The 19922-nt window shown below is 39.8% G+C and overlaps 3 protein-coding genes across 3 annotated transcripts; 1 reads left to right on the top strand and 2 right to left on the bottom strand.

Annotated features, from left to right (window-relative positions):
* Positions 1-2026: 2026 nt before the first annotated feature.
* Positions 2027-5989, bottom strand: lmod2b (leiomodin 2 (cardiac) b). Its single transcript, XM_053313935.1, has 6 exons — positions 5714-5989; positions 4979-5461; positions 3871-4131; positions 3555-3767; positions 2879-3337; positions 2027-2053 (listed from the first exon to the last, which is right to left on the bottom strand). The coding sequence occupies exons 1-6, from the start codon at positions 5987-5989 to the stop codon at positions 2027-2029; spliced, it is 1719 nt and encodes a 572-aa protein (XP_053169910.1).
* A 3129-nt stretch (positions 5990-9118) lies between these two features.
* On the bottom strand, positions 9119-14226 carry asb15b (ankyrin repeat and SOCS box containing 15b). Its single transcript, XM_053313992.1, has 13 exons — positions 14120-14226; positions 13938-13990; positions 13595-13726; positions 13236-13394; positions 11991-12097; positions 11753-11891; positions 11501-11672; positions 10937-11097; positions 10591-10735; positions 10333-10488; positions 9697-9799; positions 9441-9594; positions 9119-9327 (listed from the first exon to the last, which is right to left on the bottom strand). The coding sequence occupies exons 1-13, from the start codon at positions 14224-14226 to the stop codon at positions 9158-9160; spliced, it is 1758 nt and encodes a 585-aa protein (XP_053169967.1). The 3' UTR covers positions 9119-9157.
* A 1208-nt stretch (positions 14227-15434) lies between these two features.
* LOC128353089 (uncharacterized) lies at positions 15435-19267 on the top strand. Its single transcript, XM_053313779.1, has 7 exons — positions 15435-15482; positions 17013-17120; positions 17269-17325; positions 17428-17586; positions 17991-18150; positions 18521-18621; positions 19103-19267. The coding sequence occupies exons 1-7, from the start codon at positions 15435-15437 to the stop codon at positions 19265-19267; spliced, it is 798 nt and encodes a 265-aa protein (XP_053169754.1).
* Positions 19268-19922: the final 655 nt, after the last annotated feature.

Here is a 19922-nt window from a genome sequence, read left to right on the forward strand (position 1 = left end):
CTGTCCAATAACCTGACCTTAGCTTTCGTCAAATATAAAATCACAAGTAGATTATTATGTAAAATCTTTGTCAAATTGCCCTTTAAAATCATTTAATGCGATTTGCATTTTTGGAAATTCAGCAGTTTAACAAAGGTTTAACTTTTTAAAGCAGCAACTCTGTGTGCATAAATCAATGAGGAGCGCAATCAATGAGGGATCTACTGTAAATGTAAATGGGATAAATACAAACTTTGTATATGTAACGACTTTGATGTCTCTGTCCATCCTGAAATATACTGCAGTGACCACCCTGAGTGCAGAAACCACAAACAGGAAGTCAGTGTATTTTATGGAGGGATTCCCCTATTAACAGTTTCACACATATGAATAAGTGCTGTACTTGAGTAAAGGAAGTTTTATTTTTAGGACACTTCAAGGAATGCATTGTGCACACTGAGCTACTTGGGAGGGCCACTGAGCAGACTGGTTTTAGGCATTTGTGTAATATAAGCTCGGTCCAAACTTCTTATAAATCTGTTTACAGGTTGGATTTTCTCCTCAATTATCTTTTTTTGATGCACTAACCAAATGAATGAATAAAACACTCAGATTGCTGGGTTATTTTTTTTAACATGTTTTAGCCAGTTTTCTACAAATTAGTGTTGAGATGCCCAATTCATAATATTAATGCATGATAAACTAAACTGTGTTGTTGGAAAAATGAAACAAACAAAAAAAGATCATGACTTTGGTAACTTCCTGTCTGTTCACAGCAGTCAAATCTCAGGTCTCAAAACTTAGAAAGCATGCAAAACTGAAATAAACTATGCTTTCAATTACACTACCTATTTAAATACATACATTGTTGACACTTATTTTTTCCAACATTATGAGGTTAATAGAACCTAAAAGCCTCTGGTCACTTTGGTGTAATTAATCATTTTCAGGTTGTTGCCACCCTTAAACTGACCACGTTGTCTTTGAACAGCTGCTCCGTGGATTGAAGAGTCATACAACTCTCTAAAGACATGTAAACAAATGCAAGGCCAGGATTAGCATGATCACTTCTAATATCTCCCATCTCTCAGTCTCTTTGACTCACACTCCTCTGTCTTCCCTGTCTCACCCACACGTTGATCCCCCTGACCCAGGCTGAGTTCACAAGAGTTCACAGATTGGACCTGTTTTACTTTACTGAAATTTGGATGAGTTTGCACTTTATTCTAATTTTCCTGTGGGCGCTGAAGTGTCCAGATGTAAGTTATATGAGCAGATATGAATAATACATGCAGTTTTAGTCAGTGGGAAAGAAACAAGTGTATGTTTGCATAAAGCCCTTGACTCCTGCAGCCTTACAGTATCACATAGATTTTTCTTCACCTCAATAATGATGTTCTATAGTTGATGTCTCTTGCCTGCACTTGTCATACATTGTGAATTGTTGAAAGTGCGCAAAGGCCCAGCTCTTATATGTGCTAATTGGGTGGGTGTATTGTGAATATTATGGAGTGGGATTATGCATCAGTGGTTCTTGAACAGTAAGATGACTCACTGATAAAAATAAACTTAATTAAAGTGATAATGCAGCATATGATTCTGTAAGATCTTTTTCTTTTAAACCAAACCAAAGAAAACAGTCAACAAACTTTGCTGAGTAGGCCTGTAAACACCAAATGGTTATATTTAAAAATTATAACATAATTCAACCAATAACAGATCATATTTACAAGTTTATAAGAAAACAGTGAGTTAGAAAACTGATCAGTAAACAGGTCAGACAACTCATTTCAAAATTCAAATACAAATATCATAAAATGTTTTAACATTATTCAAATGTAAAGCTATTACTGTAGAGCAGTGCAAATTTCCAGTATATTTTCATTTTCATGAGTAAGAATTCAGTTATTTTTGCCTCCTCAGTAACATCTTTTAATCACCTTGTGCTTCATCATTGCTGGTCACTCCATCACCATCGTTATGCAGATTCCCTGATTTCCATGGTTGCCATAGAAATCAGGATAGACCTCCTGTATTTCCCTTTGTTTTATCGTAGATGATGTGGGAGTTCCACCTGTGAAAAAGGACAGTGTTGTGACCATCAAGTACAGTTCTGAGGAGTATTTAGGAAACAATAGAGCTGTAAGGTGTGGTAAAGTCAGTCTCAGTTCTGCCTATGTCCCCTGTTCTGTCAATCAATAGTGTTTATGGACTTTGTTGTTGGTGTGTGTTGTGGTAACGTGTCATATCTGTCTTTATCAAAGCTCCACTGAACAGTTTCTATAAATAACAGCACTAAGTGGCAGGAATTTCACACCTAGTAGACCCCTCCATCTGGGGGCACAGCTGATTTTCCACTCTAACAATGTAACAAGCTAAGAAAAAAAACATACTACATTTACTGACTTTTGTATTCCTCTTTTCAGTTTCAAGTTCACTGTCTGTTTCCCATCTCTCTTTCTCTCTTTGTATCAGTTTATCTCCCTTTCCTGGTTGAGAACACTTGGCTGACATTATTCTTTGTTTTATGTTGGCTTTACTGTCTCTGTCTCTGACTGTAAAAGCATTGTATTCATGCCACGGTGCTGGCTGGTGGTCAGCTGCCCAACCAAGTCAGAAGATACTGTGTCAGCTAAAGAAGTGACTCATACACAACTGACTCTGTGTCATCCTCATCTAAATTAAACTTCCTCCTTGTTCATGGTGCCTGCAGATATATCAGTACATAGCTTGATTGCTCGGAAGTGTTCCTGATCAATGTACTTGTCATCCTGTTGCTCATTAAATGCAAAGAAGGGTGAGGAAAATCTTTAAAGTCAGTAGTACATGAATACTTTAGCTGTCACTCAATTAATTGCCAGCTCTCATCAAGTACATGTCCACCAGTTGTTCCACTCACTTGTTTTAGGTTGCGGACGCTGCTGGTGCGAATGGATTCCATCAGCTGGTCGTGCGCCGACCTCATTGGTGTGGATGGCCTGCTGCAGTCCTCCCCTCTCCTCTCAAACGCCATGGGCCTTAGCGCATTCTTAAGCTCCTTCAGGATGTTACTTGTCTCGTCCTTCTCTGACTCCTTCCCCTTCCCCTTCTTACCCTTCTTCCCCTTTCTCTTTGCAGGCTTTGTGCTGCCCACCTCATGGGCTTTGATGACCTCTGCAATCATCCTGGTAGGTTTTCTCTTCTCCTGCTGCATGGGAGGTGGTGGAGGAGGAGGTGGAGGAGGTGGAGGGGGAGGCGGTGGAGGAGGAGGTGGAGCAGGAGGGGTCTGCTTTTTAGCCAGGTCGCTCCGGGGAAGTTTGGGTGAGGACCAAGGAGATGCTCTGGGAGAGCTGTATGGTGATGAACCTGGTGTTCCTCTCTAAAGAGGGGGGAAAGAAAGGGGCAAACAGTTACAAATACATGCATAACTAGAATTGGCATTTCTGAAGGAAACTGAAGTGTTGTTAAACTATCAGTTTAAGTACCAGTTTAACAGAGTTGGAGACTTCGAAAACAGTAATGGAGAACAAAGATGAGTCAGACAAGCCTATTAATGATCGTATTTTATAATATCATTTCAGGAAAAGGTTATGTACCAGTGCAGTGGTTCTGGGGTTAAGGACTCCGTCCTGCTGGCCCTGCTGGCCCTGCTGCTGCCTCTGCTCCTGCAGTCGTTTCTGTCTCTGGCGGTCCTGATTCCTGGTCAGTATTCCTGTCATGCTCATCCTAGGACCAGGGAGGTTAAACTGGTAGCCCAGTTTGATCAAGGTGTAATTTTCCCTGAGAATCTTAACCATCTCCATCTCTACCTGCAGGGGTCAGTTTGTACAAGAGAGACAGTATTACACCTTACATTTATACAGGTTGACAAGAGGAATGTCTTCCTGGATGGGGTGACAGAATGAAACTAACCTGTCCTCCACACATGTGTCTCTGGTTGTGGAATCGAAGCTCAGTCAGCGTGTTATTTCCTGGAAGTGCTTGAACTAGTGCCATTACACCCTTTCCAGTCACATAGTTGGACTCTATATTGAGACTGATGATCGACGAGTTCTCCCTCAGCATCTTAGCGATGGCCAGAGCCACAGGGTCATCAGCATGAGTGTTGGCAAGACTAAAGACCCGCACGTGTGTGTTGGATCTCAGTGCTTCCGCAAATCGGATGAGGGTTTCCTAAGAAAGGAGTTACACAACATTTGGCAACCACTCAGTGGAACAATAAACAGCCGACAATATCTCACCTAGAGTCCCTATTTGCTACCATAAAGTTAACCACAATATGATGACAAGAGAACAGCAAGAAACCTTTTTGATGTTGAATTAAGGCATCATGTTATTGTCTATTTTCCCGTCATATGAAATGTTTGCACCAAATATGTAGCTAGTCTCTCCCTTACATAACCCTGGTAATATGCCTGACTCTAAAAATAATCTGGCATTCAATCAAAACTTACTCAGCTGAGAGCAGGATGCTAGTAAACTAGAGGCTAGCATGTCTACCACTGCCCAAACTTTACCACACTTCAAAACCAATAGCAACCAAGATGTTTAGTGTTGAGTTAGGCCATGAGAAAATGGTTGGTACTCTTGATTTTGTGTCAGCTGACCACAATTGAACATATAGGCCTTTCTTACTGCCTTGTTTACACATATTGCTCATGTAAAACACACTTTTAACAGCATCACACTATAATAAAAATATAGATTTTGTGGTTTTCTAATCCTGGAAAGAGCCAATACCATTTGAAGTGTTTGCCAATGCCAACATCACCAAAATTTGCACCTATTTTCTATACTAAAATCTCACTGATGTATCTCATTAAGGTATAACACTCCACATTGATGTACTTAGGGTCCAGGATCAGATGAGTTGTGCATTTCACTAACTTACTACTAAACAACAACAATCCATGTAGAGACATACAGTATAAGGGCTTCAGTGTGGGTAAAAGTATACTCAACAGGTAAGAAGGGAAAATGTCTTGTAATTTATATTTTGGGGGGTCATCTGTTTTCATACCTGTGAGATGTCATCAAGGTTGTTAAGATTAACTTCTGTGAGTTCAGGGTCATTGTCAATGGCTCGTTGGAGAGCATCATCAACAACGATGGGATTTCCGCCCACGTTGGGGTCAATAAGCGGAGGGGGAGGAGTCAGTCTCCTAGGCTCCACCCTCGGAGGCGTTAGCAGCTTTGGGATGACGAACTGTGATGTCAGTGGCCCAGAATCCTTTGAGGGTTCAGGCTTTGTTTTATTATCTTGTTGCTCCTCTTCCTCCTCGTCCTCCTCTTCTGTCACTGCTTCCTCCTCTTCCTCGCTCTCCTCCTCTTCTTCTTCATCCTCCTCCTCCTCTTCCTCCTCTTCTTCTTCCTCCTCTTCTTCTTCTTCTTCTTCCTCCTTTTGTTTCTCGTGCTTTTTCTGCTCTTTCTCATTTTTGTCATCTTTTTCATCCTCTGCTTCGCTGTTTCTCTCTGTCACGTTTTCCTCCTCTTCTTCCTCATCCTGTGTTACAAGAAAATTATTTAGGATTGAAAGAGAATTTGCTTTTCTTTAAAAGTTATGTAACTTTTATATATACCTTGCAGAGGGTATAAGGCAACTAAAGACAATGATAATTTTCTAATGCTTCCGCCTCTTTTTGGTAGTTCAGATTACCTCATACCAGGGCCATCTAATACAACTTCAAACAAACAAGCTTTGCCTCTGGTGCATTTCACTAATGAAGAGAAAATCTAATTAAATGTTACCACTGACCGGTTTGGGGCTTCCTCCCCCAATCTCATCCTCGAGAATTTTACGTGTCTCATTTTCCCAATACTTCATTAGGGCGTCTCTGCTGAACGTGCCTGTTGGGGTTTTGTCTGTCTGGTCTCTCTGTCTGAGTCCTATGGGCACATTGGCATCAGGGTCGATATCCGCAAGTTCTTTTTCCAACTCAGCCAGCTCCTCAGGGCTAAGGGAAGCCAGCAGCTCATCCTCGTCGACATCTTCATACTTACTTAGCTCTCGACGGTACCCGAAACAACTCATGTTCAAAGTGTGATTAGCACAGTCCAGTCAGAGACAGTTAACTAACACACAGAGAGAGAACGATTCCAACAAAAGACACGGTCCACTGTGAGGTTACTGGAGAGCCAAGGACATAAAGGGTCATTGGAAATTCAGAGTCCTGTTGAGGTGATCCTTTCCAGACGACGATGTTTGAAAGTATTGGGTCCAGTCAAAGTGTGCTCCTGATGAAAGCTTGCTCCAGTCTGAACCAGATCTCTCCTGCCTGGCTGTATCACTGCAAAGGAGAGTGTAAGTGAGTGTGCTGGTGTCCTCGCCTGTCTAATCTCCCCAGCTGCTGTTTGGGCCTTAAGAATGGGATCACAGGGGAACGTACCAAAGTGTGGGCCCCATGATGCAGCGTCTTTTTTTGGGAGGCAGCACTCTGAGAGACAGAGCCACAAAAAGCATGTGAGCTCAGAGACTGCGTGTCCTGTCAACGTAGCAGTGTATCACCAATGCCTGAGTGGCTTTGTTCATAGCTAAAAAAGACCAACTGGACCCAACAGATACACAGAATGAGAAAGACAAACAGAGATAATATATCACTCAAAAAAGTTTCTCAATCCCTGAATGTCCTTAGGCCGAGAGGTGTCAAGGCACCCTCCTGTGTTATAGTCAGTAAATCAAGATAACTGCCATAGCAGAGATGAAGATGGTTTATGAATGTATTGTTATGATTTCTGCTCACTAGATTAAGGTTGAGTGACTACTGGACTATGATATGAGCTGGTAGTGTTCTTCCAGTTCTGTTTTAATGCTGTCACCTGTCTTGCCATTTTTTGTTATGTTTTAACGTGACAGGGATGGACACAAAGATAAAACCATAATCCAGTTTATTGGGTAGTTTTTATCATAATACCTTTACCTTTATTTGATTTTTTTAATGCAATAAAGGATGTGGGATCAGTATGATTATAATAGACTAATGCACTGCAATACTGTTATGGTTCTTCTCTAGTCTGGTTCTATGTTCCTTAGCTGCCATTATCTGAGAGCCTCAGCTTTTCCTCCTGTTGACATTAAGTCTCAACTGAGTGGTAGTGGACAAGGACAAATACTTTTACTGTTAAGATGAACTCACTGTTTGATCTTGTGTTGTACTAAAGATGGCCTTTGTGTTTATTGATCTGCTCTCTATAGATATTCATGGATAGATTAAAGGGTAATCTACAGGTGAACAGGAGAAGGTATAATAAAATGAATCGACAGTATTAGGGCAAGGGAGATTTTTGTTGTTCCTTATGCTGGTTTCACTTGTATGGTTGAAATTTAAAAATATGAGTGTGAGACATATTGAAGAGAGGATTTTGTTTCTGGGTTTACTCTGTTTTTTCTCATATTCTCAGCCTGCTATTCCCATCACATTTTCCCTCCACACCTGCTCTGCATTAGCCCTGTCAACGCTGTGTTTTGCCTGCCACACCCTCCTATCACCTTGTCATCCGATCATCATTTCCCCTCTCCTATTCTGGTCCCTGCTAACCCCAGCTGCCCCGTGTTTTGTGAACAGTTCTCGTGTGTGTATATACATGTCTGTTCTTAGTTGTTAGATCATCATCTATAATCCTTGTTTCATGCCAACCTGTCATCTGTGCCTTCTGTTACCTGACTTCTGAACTCTGAACGTAATCTGTCAGTAATTCTGTATCTGCATTTGGGTCCACCTGCTCTGCTACCTGTGGGCTGCAGAATTTGATACATGGGAACAAATAGCTGTTGCATCATAGGATTTCTCCTGGATATAGTGGACCTCACAAACTGGTTCATGACAGATTTTTTTTCTTTTAGATCCATGACTAGATTGAGCAGATTTATTCTTAACTGAATGTAAATCAGCATTGAAATTACACCTGTATCTCTCACACACATAAACATACAGCGACAACATATTCTCCCACATGCAGGCACACCATCAACATCATCACTCTAAATGCCTCTGAGTCTTGCACAGACAGCATAATGAAAGAACAGGAATTATGCTGATATTATGGGCTTTTAAAGCTCATGGCTTTGTTTGTCATAATCTGTTGTTGCCTGATGAGTTATGTTTACACTTCTGCAAGGTCCAGTGCAGCACAGTTACATTTAAATACAACTGCAGAACACCCTTTTTGTTTCTAATTATAAAGACTGTTTTTCATTTTATAAATATTTTTTGTGTCTGTTTGTTGGATTTGAATATGTCTTTGGTTTTGGCTTTCTTCTTCATCATCATCATCATCATATGTGAATATTTGAAAAGTCTGTCATGTGTATGTTATTTATGGCATGATCACATCAAGTTTCTAAAATATTTATTACAAAAAATAGATTTTAAAAAAATCCATGTGCAACATTTAGGCAACAATACTGTGATTTTTAATTTTTTTTAACTCTTAAGCCTTTAACACATAAGGTGCACATTGAAGCCAGCACAAAGTGTCCACCCACACAGGTTTTTTCACTTATTCATGCTTATTAGATCTCTACACTGAGCTTCTTTGATGTTGCCTGTGCATTTTTCTTGATTGACATTTGTTTCTCACTGGTTGGGCAGCACTTAACTTAATAATTTTATCATTATTCTGATTAGTTCATGCAGTTTGGTGAACTCACATAACCTCCAGAATAGCTCCACCTAAATTTAACCTGAGCAGAGGTCAAATCACTCAGAAGTGAAAACATGTGGGTGTCTATTGAGTACAAAACGTACATGCATGGTATCTGACATGTTTGCAATGCAGTCAAGAAAATAAAAAATATTGTGCTAATGTTGCAACAGACATGATTAAAGAGAGACAGAAATATGACTTATTTCCATTATGATTTTTGCCCAAGGCATAATATACTACATCTGTCCAGACAAGGAAGAGGAGACAATTTTCATTAAAAAAGAAAAAAAGGAAATTAAATACTGATGCTGGAGTAGATTCCTGATGAAAAGAATCCAACCAAATAGTCTGAACCTGTGTATTCACAAGACAGGTTACAGTCACAATGCACACACTGCTGGCGGAGGCAATCTGACTCGTAATGTATAAAACTGAACATGTGCAACATAAAGGAACTCTCAACTCTCAATAAACCCTTTGAACCCTCTGTGATAAGAATGACTTGTGCTTTTTTCATTATTCATGTTTCAATTACACGGCTAAACCTTTCAACCTTTCAAGTTGAAGAGAGGTCCCTGTAGAGATCATACTCTCTGTAGGTCAGGTAGTTCTTCAGTCTGGGAGGAAAGGGAACGACGGCCATGGTTCCAGGGTCATTGAGTGTCCTCAGGGTCATGTGACCCCTGATTACCAGTCGAGACAAGTGCTGCAAAGAGCGTGGCTTGCCTAGGGGGGCACAGAAACAGACATCTTACTTCACTCATCTTCAAAGTGTTTAGCCTTTTCTCCATGTAAGGGATACATTATTTCTTAAATCCAAAGCAGATTGGAAGTTTTACTCAGTATCTCAGAAATCTCATCCCACTCTGGTCTCCTCTCCAGGATGCGTATGAGGTTTGAACAGATGCTGACATGGCTGACGTAGTCCAGGAGCATCTTCACCACAGTGCCGACCAGATCTGTCAGCCACGACACTGACATGAATTCACAGAACTGACAGAGACAGAAAAGAGTGATGTAAGTCAGGTTATTGGTTGATGTATTATTTTTTAACTGACTGACTGAGGACATGCATCTGCCCCTATTAGTTCTTACTGAAATGACATTTGGTTGCCTGTAAATCTGGTAGGCTTGATCATGGAGGTCAGTCCAGGTAGGATCTATTTCTTCACTGTTACCATGGTAACATTGGAAACACCTACGAAAGATAGTGTTGCAGAGTGTGATTATAAAAGATTTGACCTTTTTATTTGAATGGTCAAATTCAAATGGGATAGCTACTGAGAACATTTACTGAGATGTTTGACCATTGTAATGTCTTAATTATTCTTAAATAATTTAAGATGCATTACTACCCCTGTCCCACCAGTCACAAGGATTAGAAAGGATCTTGATTTGTCTCTAAAGTATGTCGAGTGACTGGTTCCAGGCAGAAGATACAGTAACTCAGGGAAGTGTTTGGGTCAGTTCGGGACCTTTTTATTCTCAGTGTCAGGATATAAGAAAAGACTTTGGATGTTTATCTTTAAGTGGTTTCTGTATATGCAGCATTGTGTTTACAACCCTTTCTTGGGCTCAGAATTTAAGTACTTTTCTTTAAGATAATGGAGACTAACCAGAGATGTTTGTCATGGATAATTAAATTATCCATCAGAGATCCAACTTGAGAAAAAATGAGCTGGAGCTCTTCTACTAGTCACTTGTCATTTTTACAGTGAGAGGTAGACGTACTTATCAGCCTGATATCCGCTGTTGAGCAGCAGTCGCAGCATGGTCTGATCCCTCAGGCAGTACTGCAGGGCTGTTGGGAACACAGTGTTACTGATCACTCTGAAGTAACAGTTCACCTCTGCTCCATAGGACAGCAGCAGTTGTACCAGCTCATACCTGGATAGAAAGGTCAAGAGGTTTCCGCAACACTCAACCAGGATCCTCATTCCTGACTTGCCTTCACCACATAGTTTATTTGGAATGAGAAAACACACACACCTCTCAGCTCGTACAGCGACCAGGATGCATCTTAGTGGATCCAGGTCAGTTCTTGCACCGGCTGCAAGCAGTACCTCAGCACCGGTTATGTCACCATTGGAAACAGCAAAATACAGAGGACTCTTCCTGAGGTCTCCATAGTTCTCTATAACAAGATTTATATTTAAAAAACAAGTGTAGAAGAGCACAGATTCCCCCATGTAAGACTAAAGATTCATACTGTATGTCTATTAATGGCATTAATGACAATTTTGCACATGCAACAGTTCATGCATGTTTGAAATTGCCTGGTTTGAGAGTTTAAGGGTGCTGGATCTTGTGAAAGGTGAATCCAACTGTAACATACCAGAGATGTGTGTGTCCAGCAAGGCGTTGACATTGAACCCCTTTTCAATAAGCAGCTTCAGACACTCAACCTGCCCCCCATCAGCTGCTGAATGGACAGGGTTCTGGCCTGAGAGACGGATGGCTCTCTTTGTGGTGAGGGGGATAAGAGTCCTCAGGACTCTACAGAGAGAGGGGGGGGGTTGAAAACAGTTGAAAACAAACGCTACAAGCTGAAGAAAACAGGACAGGAAGAAAAAATGTTCATTAGACTGGTTTTGAGCTACAGTGTTATTTGGTAACGGAAATGACAAATGCAATAAAACAAAAGGCTCTTTGTGGACATGATTACAGTGAAACACTGCAGAGCTGTGGAGACTGACATGTTGTAGCTTGATCACTTTGGCTGCAGAATGGCTGGAACAAGAATGTTCATTTGTTTCTTCAGGGAAATGGATCATATTTAAAAATCCAGATATTATCAAGCTGGCATGAGAATACTGCCATGTCTAGAACACCAGGACACCTCGTTTACAGCAAGGTCACTGATCTGTAACAAAACAGCAGGACAAGAATGCAAGCTTACAGAAAGTGTCCCTCATAGGCAGCTCTGTGTATGGGGAGCTGGAAGGCATAGCTGGCTATACTGGCATTGGCTCCATGCTCCAGCAGCAGCTTGACGCAATCCAGGTTTCCAGATCCAGCAGCATCATACAGAACTGTGTCTCCATTGGTGGCTTGGGCATTCACATCCCCACCTAGTGGAGTGTAGAGAAAGTACTGGGTCTGATGAGTGTGTGATTAAACCATACAAACTGTCAGCTGTTTGGCATTTTACCTTGTTGTATGAGTATCTCCAAAGCCTGAGTGTTGCCGTATTCAGCTGCAATCCCCAGAGGTGTCACTCCATGAACATTTCTAGAATTTGCTTCTCCTCCATGTCGAAGCAGTAGCATCATAATGGCCGGACAACCCACCTGGTATTATAGATATGGAGGAAGACATGAATGTGAGAAGGTTTATGCTCTGATTCAGTTTTAGTGATGTGTTAGCGAGTATCAACACTTGCTGCTCACCTTTGCAGCTTCATGTGTAGCTGTCCATTTCCTGAGACACACCTGCTGCACAAAAGCACCGCCCATGATGAGGGATAAAACCATATCGTAGGATCGCTGTCTTACTGCTACAAAATGTAGATAATCACAAAATAACATGGTACATTGTGATAGAAATGCATACTAATGAGACAAGCAGTTACTGTTAAATCAGCAGTAGTAATTTGATTGGTGTATATCTGCCAACATAGCTTACTTAGCATTTTAGGACCTCTCCAAAAAACCTGACTCCTTGTGGAGGAACATTTAGGCCAACAAACATGAAAACTTAAAGACCCCCCACAGACATGTATAAGATATATAAAAGGACCATTCCACCAATAAATTAGATGCGTAAATAAGTATCTGTATAATACATTACATTATCAGAAGTCATTATCAAAGTGTCCTGCACTTTGTCCTAATGGCAATTTGAGGAAACATCATATAAAACCTTAATAAAAAAACTACCTAGAAAGCTGAAAAAAACATTTTCGTCCATCCACTTCAAAATAAAATATAATAATTACAATCCTTCAGAGATTTTTTTGTATTATTGTGTGTCCTTATTTACAATTTATACATAAAATACATTTTCTCATTGGAAAATTCATACTATGTTAGTTAAAATAGTCATAGTCCCAGGTTTTCACTTTCTTTCAGTCCTTTACTTTCAGTCCTTTCAATCAGTTTAATTTTTGAAAAGTTACAACATGCAAATGGAACCAATTCGGGGGAAAGGCCTCAAATACTAGACTGAATAATAATTTGTCTAATGTGTTTTTTCTCCATAAAGAAAGACACTTTCTTCTCCCTCAATGAAGAATCCAGAAACTTAATAAAAAAAGTACCTCCTACTTTACTGTAAAGTCCACGTTCAGTTTATGTGCACTGGAAATACACATCACACTTGGGTATTGAATTGGTTTCCAAAACCTTAAAATCAGATTTGTAGTGCGCATGGAGAAACATTCCTCTTTCAGTGGATGAATTTGAAGACTTTTAGTGTCAGACTTTGTTGGTACATCATTCTGCACAGTGAAGCTCAAACATACACGTGAAGGAACAGGAAAAAAAAAATTCTGATTGGAAGGTGACATTAACAACCTGATCCTTTTTTTAATGGTAATAATAACAGTTTCAAAATGTGCTGTTAATGAAATAGGTGAATGGTCTACTGATTATCAAAGTAATTTGTTTACAGTGTTGACTTTGTGTGTGTGCTACCGATGAGCAGAGGAGACTCATTCTTGCTGTTGGTGTTGTGTGGTGAAGCTCCGCGCCGCAGCAGCATGCTAACATTTTGCACCAGGCCTGCCTCCGCTGCCAGAGTCAGAGCTGTGCTCCCGTCCTCCGTCTGCTCCTCCAGATCTGTGGACTTTGACACTGCCCCACACACACACACACACACACACACACACACACACACACACACACACACACACACACACACACACACACACACACACCAACAAGACATGTGTTAAAGTGGGAATGATGCTACATCTACCTGTATGGTTTTATCAGGATGCAGATGTCTTTTATTATGTAGACTTCACACCCGGCCTGTTGCACCAAGCTCTCACCCTGCAGCACCAAAGACAGGATCTCTTGCTGTGGCTGCACAGCTGCAGTGTGCAGAGGCAGCAGGCCCCTCATGCCAGTTTCTCTGAAGGCAGACACACAACCTGACAGCTCCTGCAGAGCACACACATCACCTGTGGAGACAACAGCCAAAATCCACACAGTTCTCAGGGAAACAGTGAGTGAGTTTATTCAATTATGTAGACACGTGTGCACCTACACCCACAAAACAAACATTTCAAGTACACAGTTGAAGCATTCATTCACTTTTGTAAGGGTTGTTGTGCCTTAGATAACTTCACATTACGTTGTCCATCCCTGCATACAACAATAGAAAGATGTTACCTTTCTCAATTGCTGCGATTATCTTCACAAAGTCTTCACTATTTGTTTCCTTCCTACTGAACCAGAGGAGAATAGTGTCTTAAATGAAAAGATTCTAATCTAAAGACAATGTTTGGGATGATTAATTTATGTTTTTTTAATAAAAGTACTTTGTATTCAGACATATTCAGACTCTCTCATACCTGTTAGTTTGCAAAGAACATGGCAGCTTGTAGGAATCTTGAATGCTCTCTCGGATAGCAAACTCAATAAGCTCCTCATTTATGCCTTCCTGCTCAATGTCATCCATTTCTAAATCAAAGGACAACATGAATTTGCATGCTTCCTCTAAACAGTTGAGCTTATTTTAATTGAAAAGATACAAGCACAGATAATTAGCTTACATTTGAAGGCACCTTTTAATGTAAGCAGCTAACATCTAGGTGTAGTTTGTGTCTTCATGGCTCTATTGCATGCAAGTCTTTTATCAGTACAGGGTTGCAGGCAGAGCTTCACTATTGTGCGTGAAATCATGTCATGCATATTAGCATAAATTTGTCATGACTCAAAATTAAGCAGCATTTTCATGTTAGTCTTATCAATCTGTCTCACCTGTTGTTCTGAATGTGTGCCCTTGAGTGTTAGCAGCTCACAGCTCATGTGTTTTTGTTTTGCGGGGGTCCTAAGCTGTCTGGGTTATATTTAGATGTGACCTGTTTTATTCGACCTGACTCAGCTCAGAGTATGCCTGTCATGTTTTCACTTCCAGCTTACAGTGTACAAAGTACTCCTTCCCTTATTGTTACCCTTTGACTTCATTCAAATGAGGTAATTTTGTAATGCAAACAAAACACGCATCACATGTTTGTGGATGCATTCAGGACACACACATCACTTGACTTACAGTGACCCCACTTTGGCCATAGGCTGCCAATAAAGACACACACATGATGTACAAAATATTCTTGATATTAAGTGCACATGTTCTACATTTCAATTATCTCAGGCTAATCCTCATTCATCTGCTCTTTATTTCTGAATTTCCTCCTTTGTGACTGGTATTGATTTGATAATGGAAATCAATTAGGGATAATGGCTTTTAAATGGATTTGCTTCATCAGTGAACATCATTATGCAACCATACTTTCTGCACACGTAAACACACACACATACAACATCACATCAAGCAATTCAATAATAATAAAAATGTATCTTACTATTCATAAATAGACAAAATTGTGCTCAAAATTGTATAAAGTAACACATATACATTGATTTTAATCATTCAAAATCACAAAATAATGGAACAAAGAGCCTGGTTGAATATCTGAACTAAACTCAATGTAGGGTCCCAGCCCCCCAAACAAAACCTTCCACATAACAAATAACCTTATTGTCTTGTCTTTACTATCACTATCACTATCCATATCACAGCTTGGGGAATAACTTTGACATATACAAATTGAAATATTCTCTTAAGAGAACAAGCGCCTACTTTCTCTTGACGAACAAACTGATATGTGGGAGTTTATGGAAAACTCTCAGACAGCGTCAGTGTGTGACACGGTGAGTCAGCCTGTAGGCGGCCTCTCCACCACGTCAAAAAGACTTCACCAGTCTGTCTGGAGTGAAGCAGACTCCCAGCCCATCCTCAAGTTTCACTACAGGCTTGGACGTTGCACACATACACACACAAATACTCAGCTCAGCTCTTTCTTAGGGCTGAAAACGCGGAATTTCATGCATTGGATTTGAGCAACCTAGGATTCTGGCTCCCTATGAGGAAAAATGTAAGTTTCTATTTGATGGGTTTTTTTTTAATTCTTTTTTTATAGCTTTTCACTATAAATGTACTGTCACTTGTGTGGTGCTTGTTAAATATACAGAGTTAGCAGAATATTTTAATTTTAAAAGAGAATTTTCACATTTTGTCACATATTTTTTCTGTCATTCATTGTGCAAATCAAGTAAATATACATAATGAAATAATATGATGTCTATATTCAGAATGTTATATTAGTAAAAGAACAAAGGTTTTGCAGTAAAATGAACACAAGAATGTAAAAGAACAACTCACAATGAGTAACATTTCCTGTCAGTTACATTATTGCTGCAATGAGAGGCAATTCCATCTGTTCAGAGTCCTGCTGGTGTTGCACCTTTTTTTTGTTTAAAGTGAAAGGGTGAGGTGAAAGTCTACATGGTCAGAGTTTGCCTACACTCAGTATGTTGAATAAGGAAGATTAGCACATGTTCTAAGTTCATCCCGGCTGCTAGAAAATATTGTACGAGAATGAAAATTCCTTTGAGGCGAACACATTCCTGGCTGTCACACTGGAAACTCTGAAGTCTAAAGATTCATCACATTGGAGCCCCGTTTTATGTCTTGCATTTAAAAGCTTGCCTCTTTAAAGAGTCATTACAGCTGTTACATAAACGTTCTTACTTACTTTGTATTTCTGTGCACTCAAATTTGGAAATGGTGCTTCAGTTGGGCTATTTATTTATGATAAAATGACAAAATGACAATTAAAATAGATTCGATTTTGAATCAAACTGGAGAAACAAGATTGGGAAATGTGACCTCAAACCAATGTAATAATTAATTAAAATGAACAAATGTGTGTATGTTTTTGTATGCAGTTTTGTCTTCAGTTGCCTGTTAATTAGACCAATATGATTCATTTTGCTTTTTTAAATACCATTGAAATACAAAACATACAACGTTTATCAGAAGATTAAGAGGATAACAAGCCTAAAAGAAGGTTAAAATATTAGTCTGATTGATGGATGCATTATCTGCTTTAATTAGATACTACTTTGACGCCTACCTGTTTAGGATCCCCTACCCCTGCCTTAATGAAGGTGGGGATAATCATATATACAGTATATATAAAATATAATGGTACCATTAAGTATTCACTGGTCAACTTCTAGGTGTGAATGTGTAACTGGATGAATACATTTAAATCAGGGCAATGCTGAATTCAATTCTGTGTGCTCAGTAAATGTCTTCCTCAAATAAATAGCAATAGATCACTGTTATATCAACCTGTCACACTATAATAAATACAATATCTCTTCTTGTTTCTGCAGATTGTGAAAGCACCTTGTCTCATCTTGAGTCTGTTCACAAGCTTGAATCTCTGCTCTGGAAAATTTGGGACACCCATAACTGATGATGTGAGCAAGCTGTCATTATTGGTGAGATGACGGAGTTGCTACAGGCTTGATACATATATCACAATTACAGTCAATTGTGGTCACATGTGCTGTATGTGTAAGAAATAATGTAACTCTGAGACTCATGATGATGTAAAAAAATCTTTTTCTGTGAATCTTTCCTATTTAGAAGCAAAATATTCCCTCTGATTATGAGATCCCTGTTCATTACATTCCCAAAGAAGTGGTAAGCAACGACAGACAGGCAGAAATAATGTAAAACAGTCAAATAAAGATGGGGGGGAAACTTGATACAATCTCCAATAAATTGTGTGTTACATCTTTTCAGGCTGGCACGTGCTGGGTGGTGTTGAATATCTATCCTTTGGAGCAGAGTCTTCGGAAGCTAGCCAACATGTTTGGAACCATATCCTCCAACAAAGAAAATATAATTGTCTTCATTGCGATGCTGAAGAGCTTACGTTTCACATTTGACCACGAGGAACTGGTAAGTAATTTGAAATCATGTAATATAAGTAACTGAATGATTCATTTTAATTTGTAGGATATTATGTGCAGTTTGTATCTGCACTGTAGCCTGCAAGAATGATTAATCATGCTGTCATTTTTTTTTTCTGACAAAGCCGTCATTGGCTTTGTGGTGCCAAAAGTAATGTAGGCTACATTGTGTTTGGAAATATTATAATATTTGTATGTATTTCTCAAGCACATTACAACATGCCTTACAAAAACAAGTACAAGGGCTAAATTGAAGCATGAATTGCATAACTGAGAACTACAGCTTGGTTTTTTGTAAGGAAATGTTATAATTTGGGACATTCAGGGACTGTTTGGCACATTTAATTGCATGACTGAGTTATTTGAGGATTGCCTGTTGTCTGATCTCCCCAGGAAACAGCGATGCAAGTCTTCCAGTGTCACTATCAGGAAGGGAGCTTAATGTCTGGTCTTTACTTTGACTACATCAGAGATGTTTTACATGCTGCCACTCAAGGAACCCCCGGCTTCTCATGCAAGCCACCACCATGCACTAATCCACAGCAAACACCAGGTACAACATTCATTTTTAATTTTTAATGGATGCTTCAAGCGCTATAGCCCATTCATGCATGGATATTGATTTGGGGTCAAGGGCATTCAGCTGTGGACAGGAATCAGATATGTGATCTTGAACACTCAGCTACGGATGGTAATTGAAGGAAATAGACAAATAAATATCACATTAAAAGCAAGTCTCCTGCAGCTAGTGTTCATAAAAGCCTTCTAAGGAAGTTTTTTATGAATCACTAAAGCTTGAATCCCATCATAATCCTCTCTAATGGTTCAATAAAAAAGGATCAAGGGGACTGGACTGCCCACTATCAGATTTCTAAGGTGTAACTGTAGTCAGGACAAATTCCAATAATATTTCCTTCTTTCAGGGGGTCAAAAGGACGGTCGTGACTACAGCTGGTCGAAGAGAACGCCCATGTTTCTGACCTTCATTCCCATCATAGCTTGTGTTGTTCTTATCATATGGCTGGTGAGTAAAAGAGTCATCAAATGTTCACCTTTAACTCTATGGGAATTAACCACTTTTGTTGTAAGATAAAGATGACTTATTTACATGAAAATGATCTAGTAGATTAGCTTGCTAGCAAAAGTGTTAGCATGTTAAAATTTACGTTGAAGCAGTGTGTGTGCCGACAATCTCTCATAGTCACTAAAAAAACAGTAAAAAGACAATTTTGGCAATTTCCCTGTCATTTCCTGTGGTTGAATTCTCCATTATCTGTATTGAGTCCTGCATGATAATGTGCTCTCACTTTAGTGAGCACTTCCAGGAAGGAAATTCTTGTGAATTTAACAACTGCTCATCAAATATTCAGTAGTCATTAGCTTACGTAATGATATCCGCTTCTGAGATTTATTATCTGTCATGTATCCATCATAACAAATTGAATAGTAGAGTACTGTTCAGACTTTGTGTTTGATCTCCTTTTTTTCTTTTTTCTTCTTTTTAGTTCAAATCTGGAAAGCGTTTACCAGTTTGCAGTACTGAAAATAGCGAAATGGCACCTTCTGACATGGTCCCAACTGTGTCTATCTCCATCCCACTTCAAACACTCACCCACGCTGCTGATGCTCAGCCAGCGAGGGAGGCGATCCCTGAACACGAAAGTGGATGAGGTGTTATTAATAAAGAAGAGAGAGGGGAAATCTGGGCAGCAGTTAAACAACTCACTCTCCAAGTTGTTCAGTTATTGGCAGGAGCCTGCTGGATGAATGAGTGTGGTCTGACACTCAGTCTCCCTCTGCTTTTATGGACCTGAGCTACACGAGAGAAAAAACAGCTGCTGTGAAGGCGGGTGTGTTTCATGAAATTCACTTCTAACACTTAACCATCCAACGAGATATTTTTGGAAATTAGAGGAACTCTCTAAACAGTGGGTGGTAATGAGCCAAAATGGCCATTGAAGCACATTAATTGTCTTGTCTTGGCCAATGTTTAGCAGCATTTGGCTAGCCTTTTCTGAGCTGACCAAGTAGTTTTTTTTTCATTCCTGCTACTCTGAGCTGGTGCTATACTGGCCCCTGTGTTAAGCTGCATTCAAAAATTATCGCTGGAGACTGAAATAATAAAACTGGAACGATATCCCACTGTCAGGAAGACTTTATCTTATTCCGAGATAGGACTCCTGTCACCGGTTTGATCGCTGTGCCTTCGTGGTTATGGAGACTGTCCTTTAAACACTGAATCCTGACTCTCAACCAGCTCCTGTTTTCTTCTGAAGTGCATTGAGGGTATACCTTTACGCAAAGAAGCTCCTTCCCAAGTAAGAC

This window comes from Scomber japonicus, chromosome 23, assembly GCF_027409825.1.
Source record: "Scomber japonicus isolate fScoJap1 chromosome 23, fScoJap1.pri, whole genome shotgun sequence".
NCBI classification, from domain to species: domain Eukaryota; kingdom Metazoa; phylum Chordata; class Actinopteri; order Scombriformes; family Scombridae; genus Scomber; species Scomber japonicus.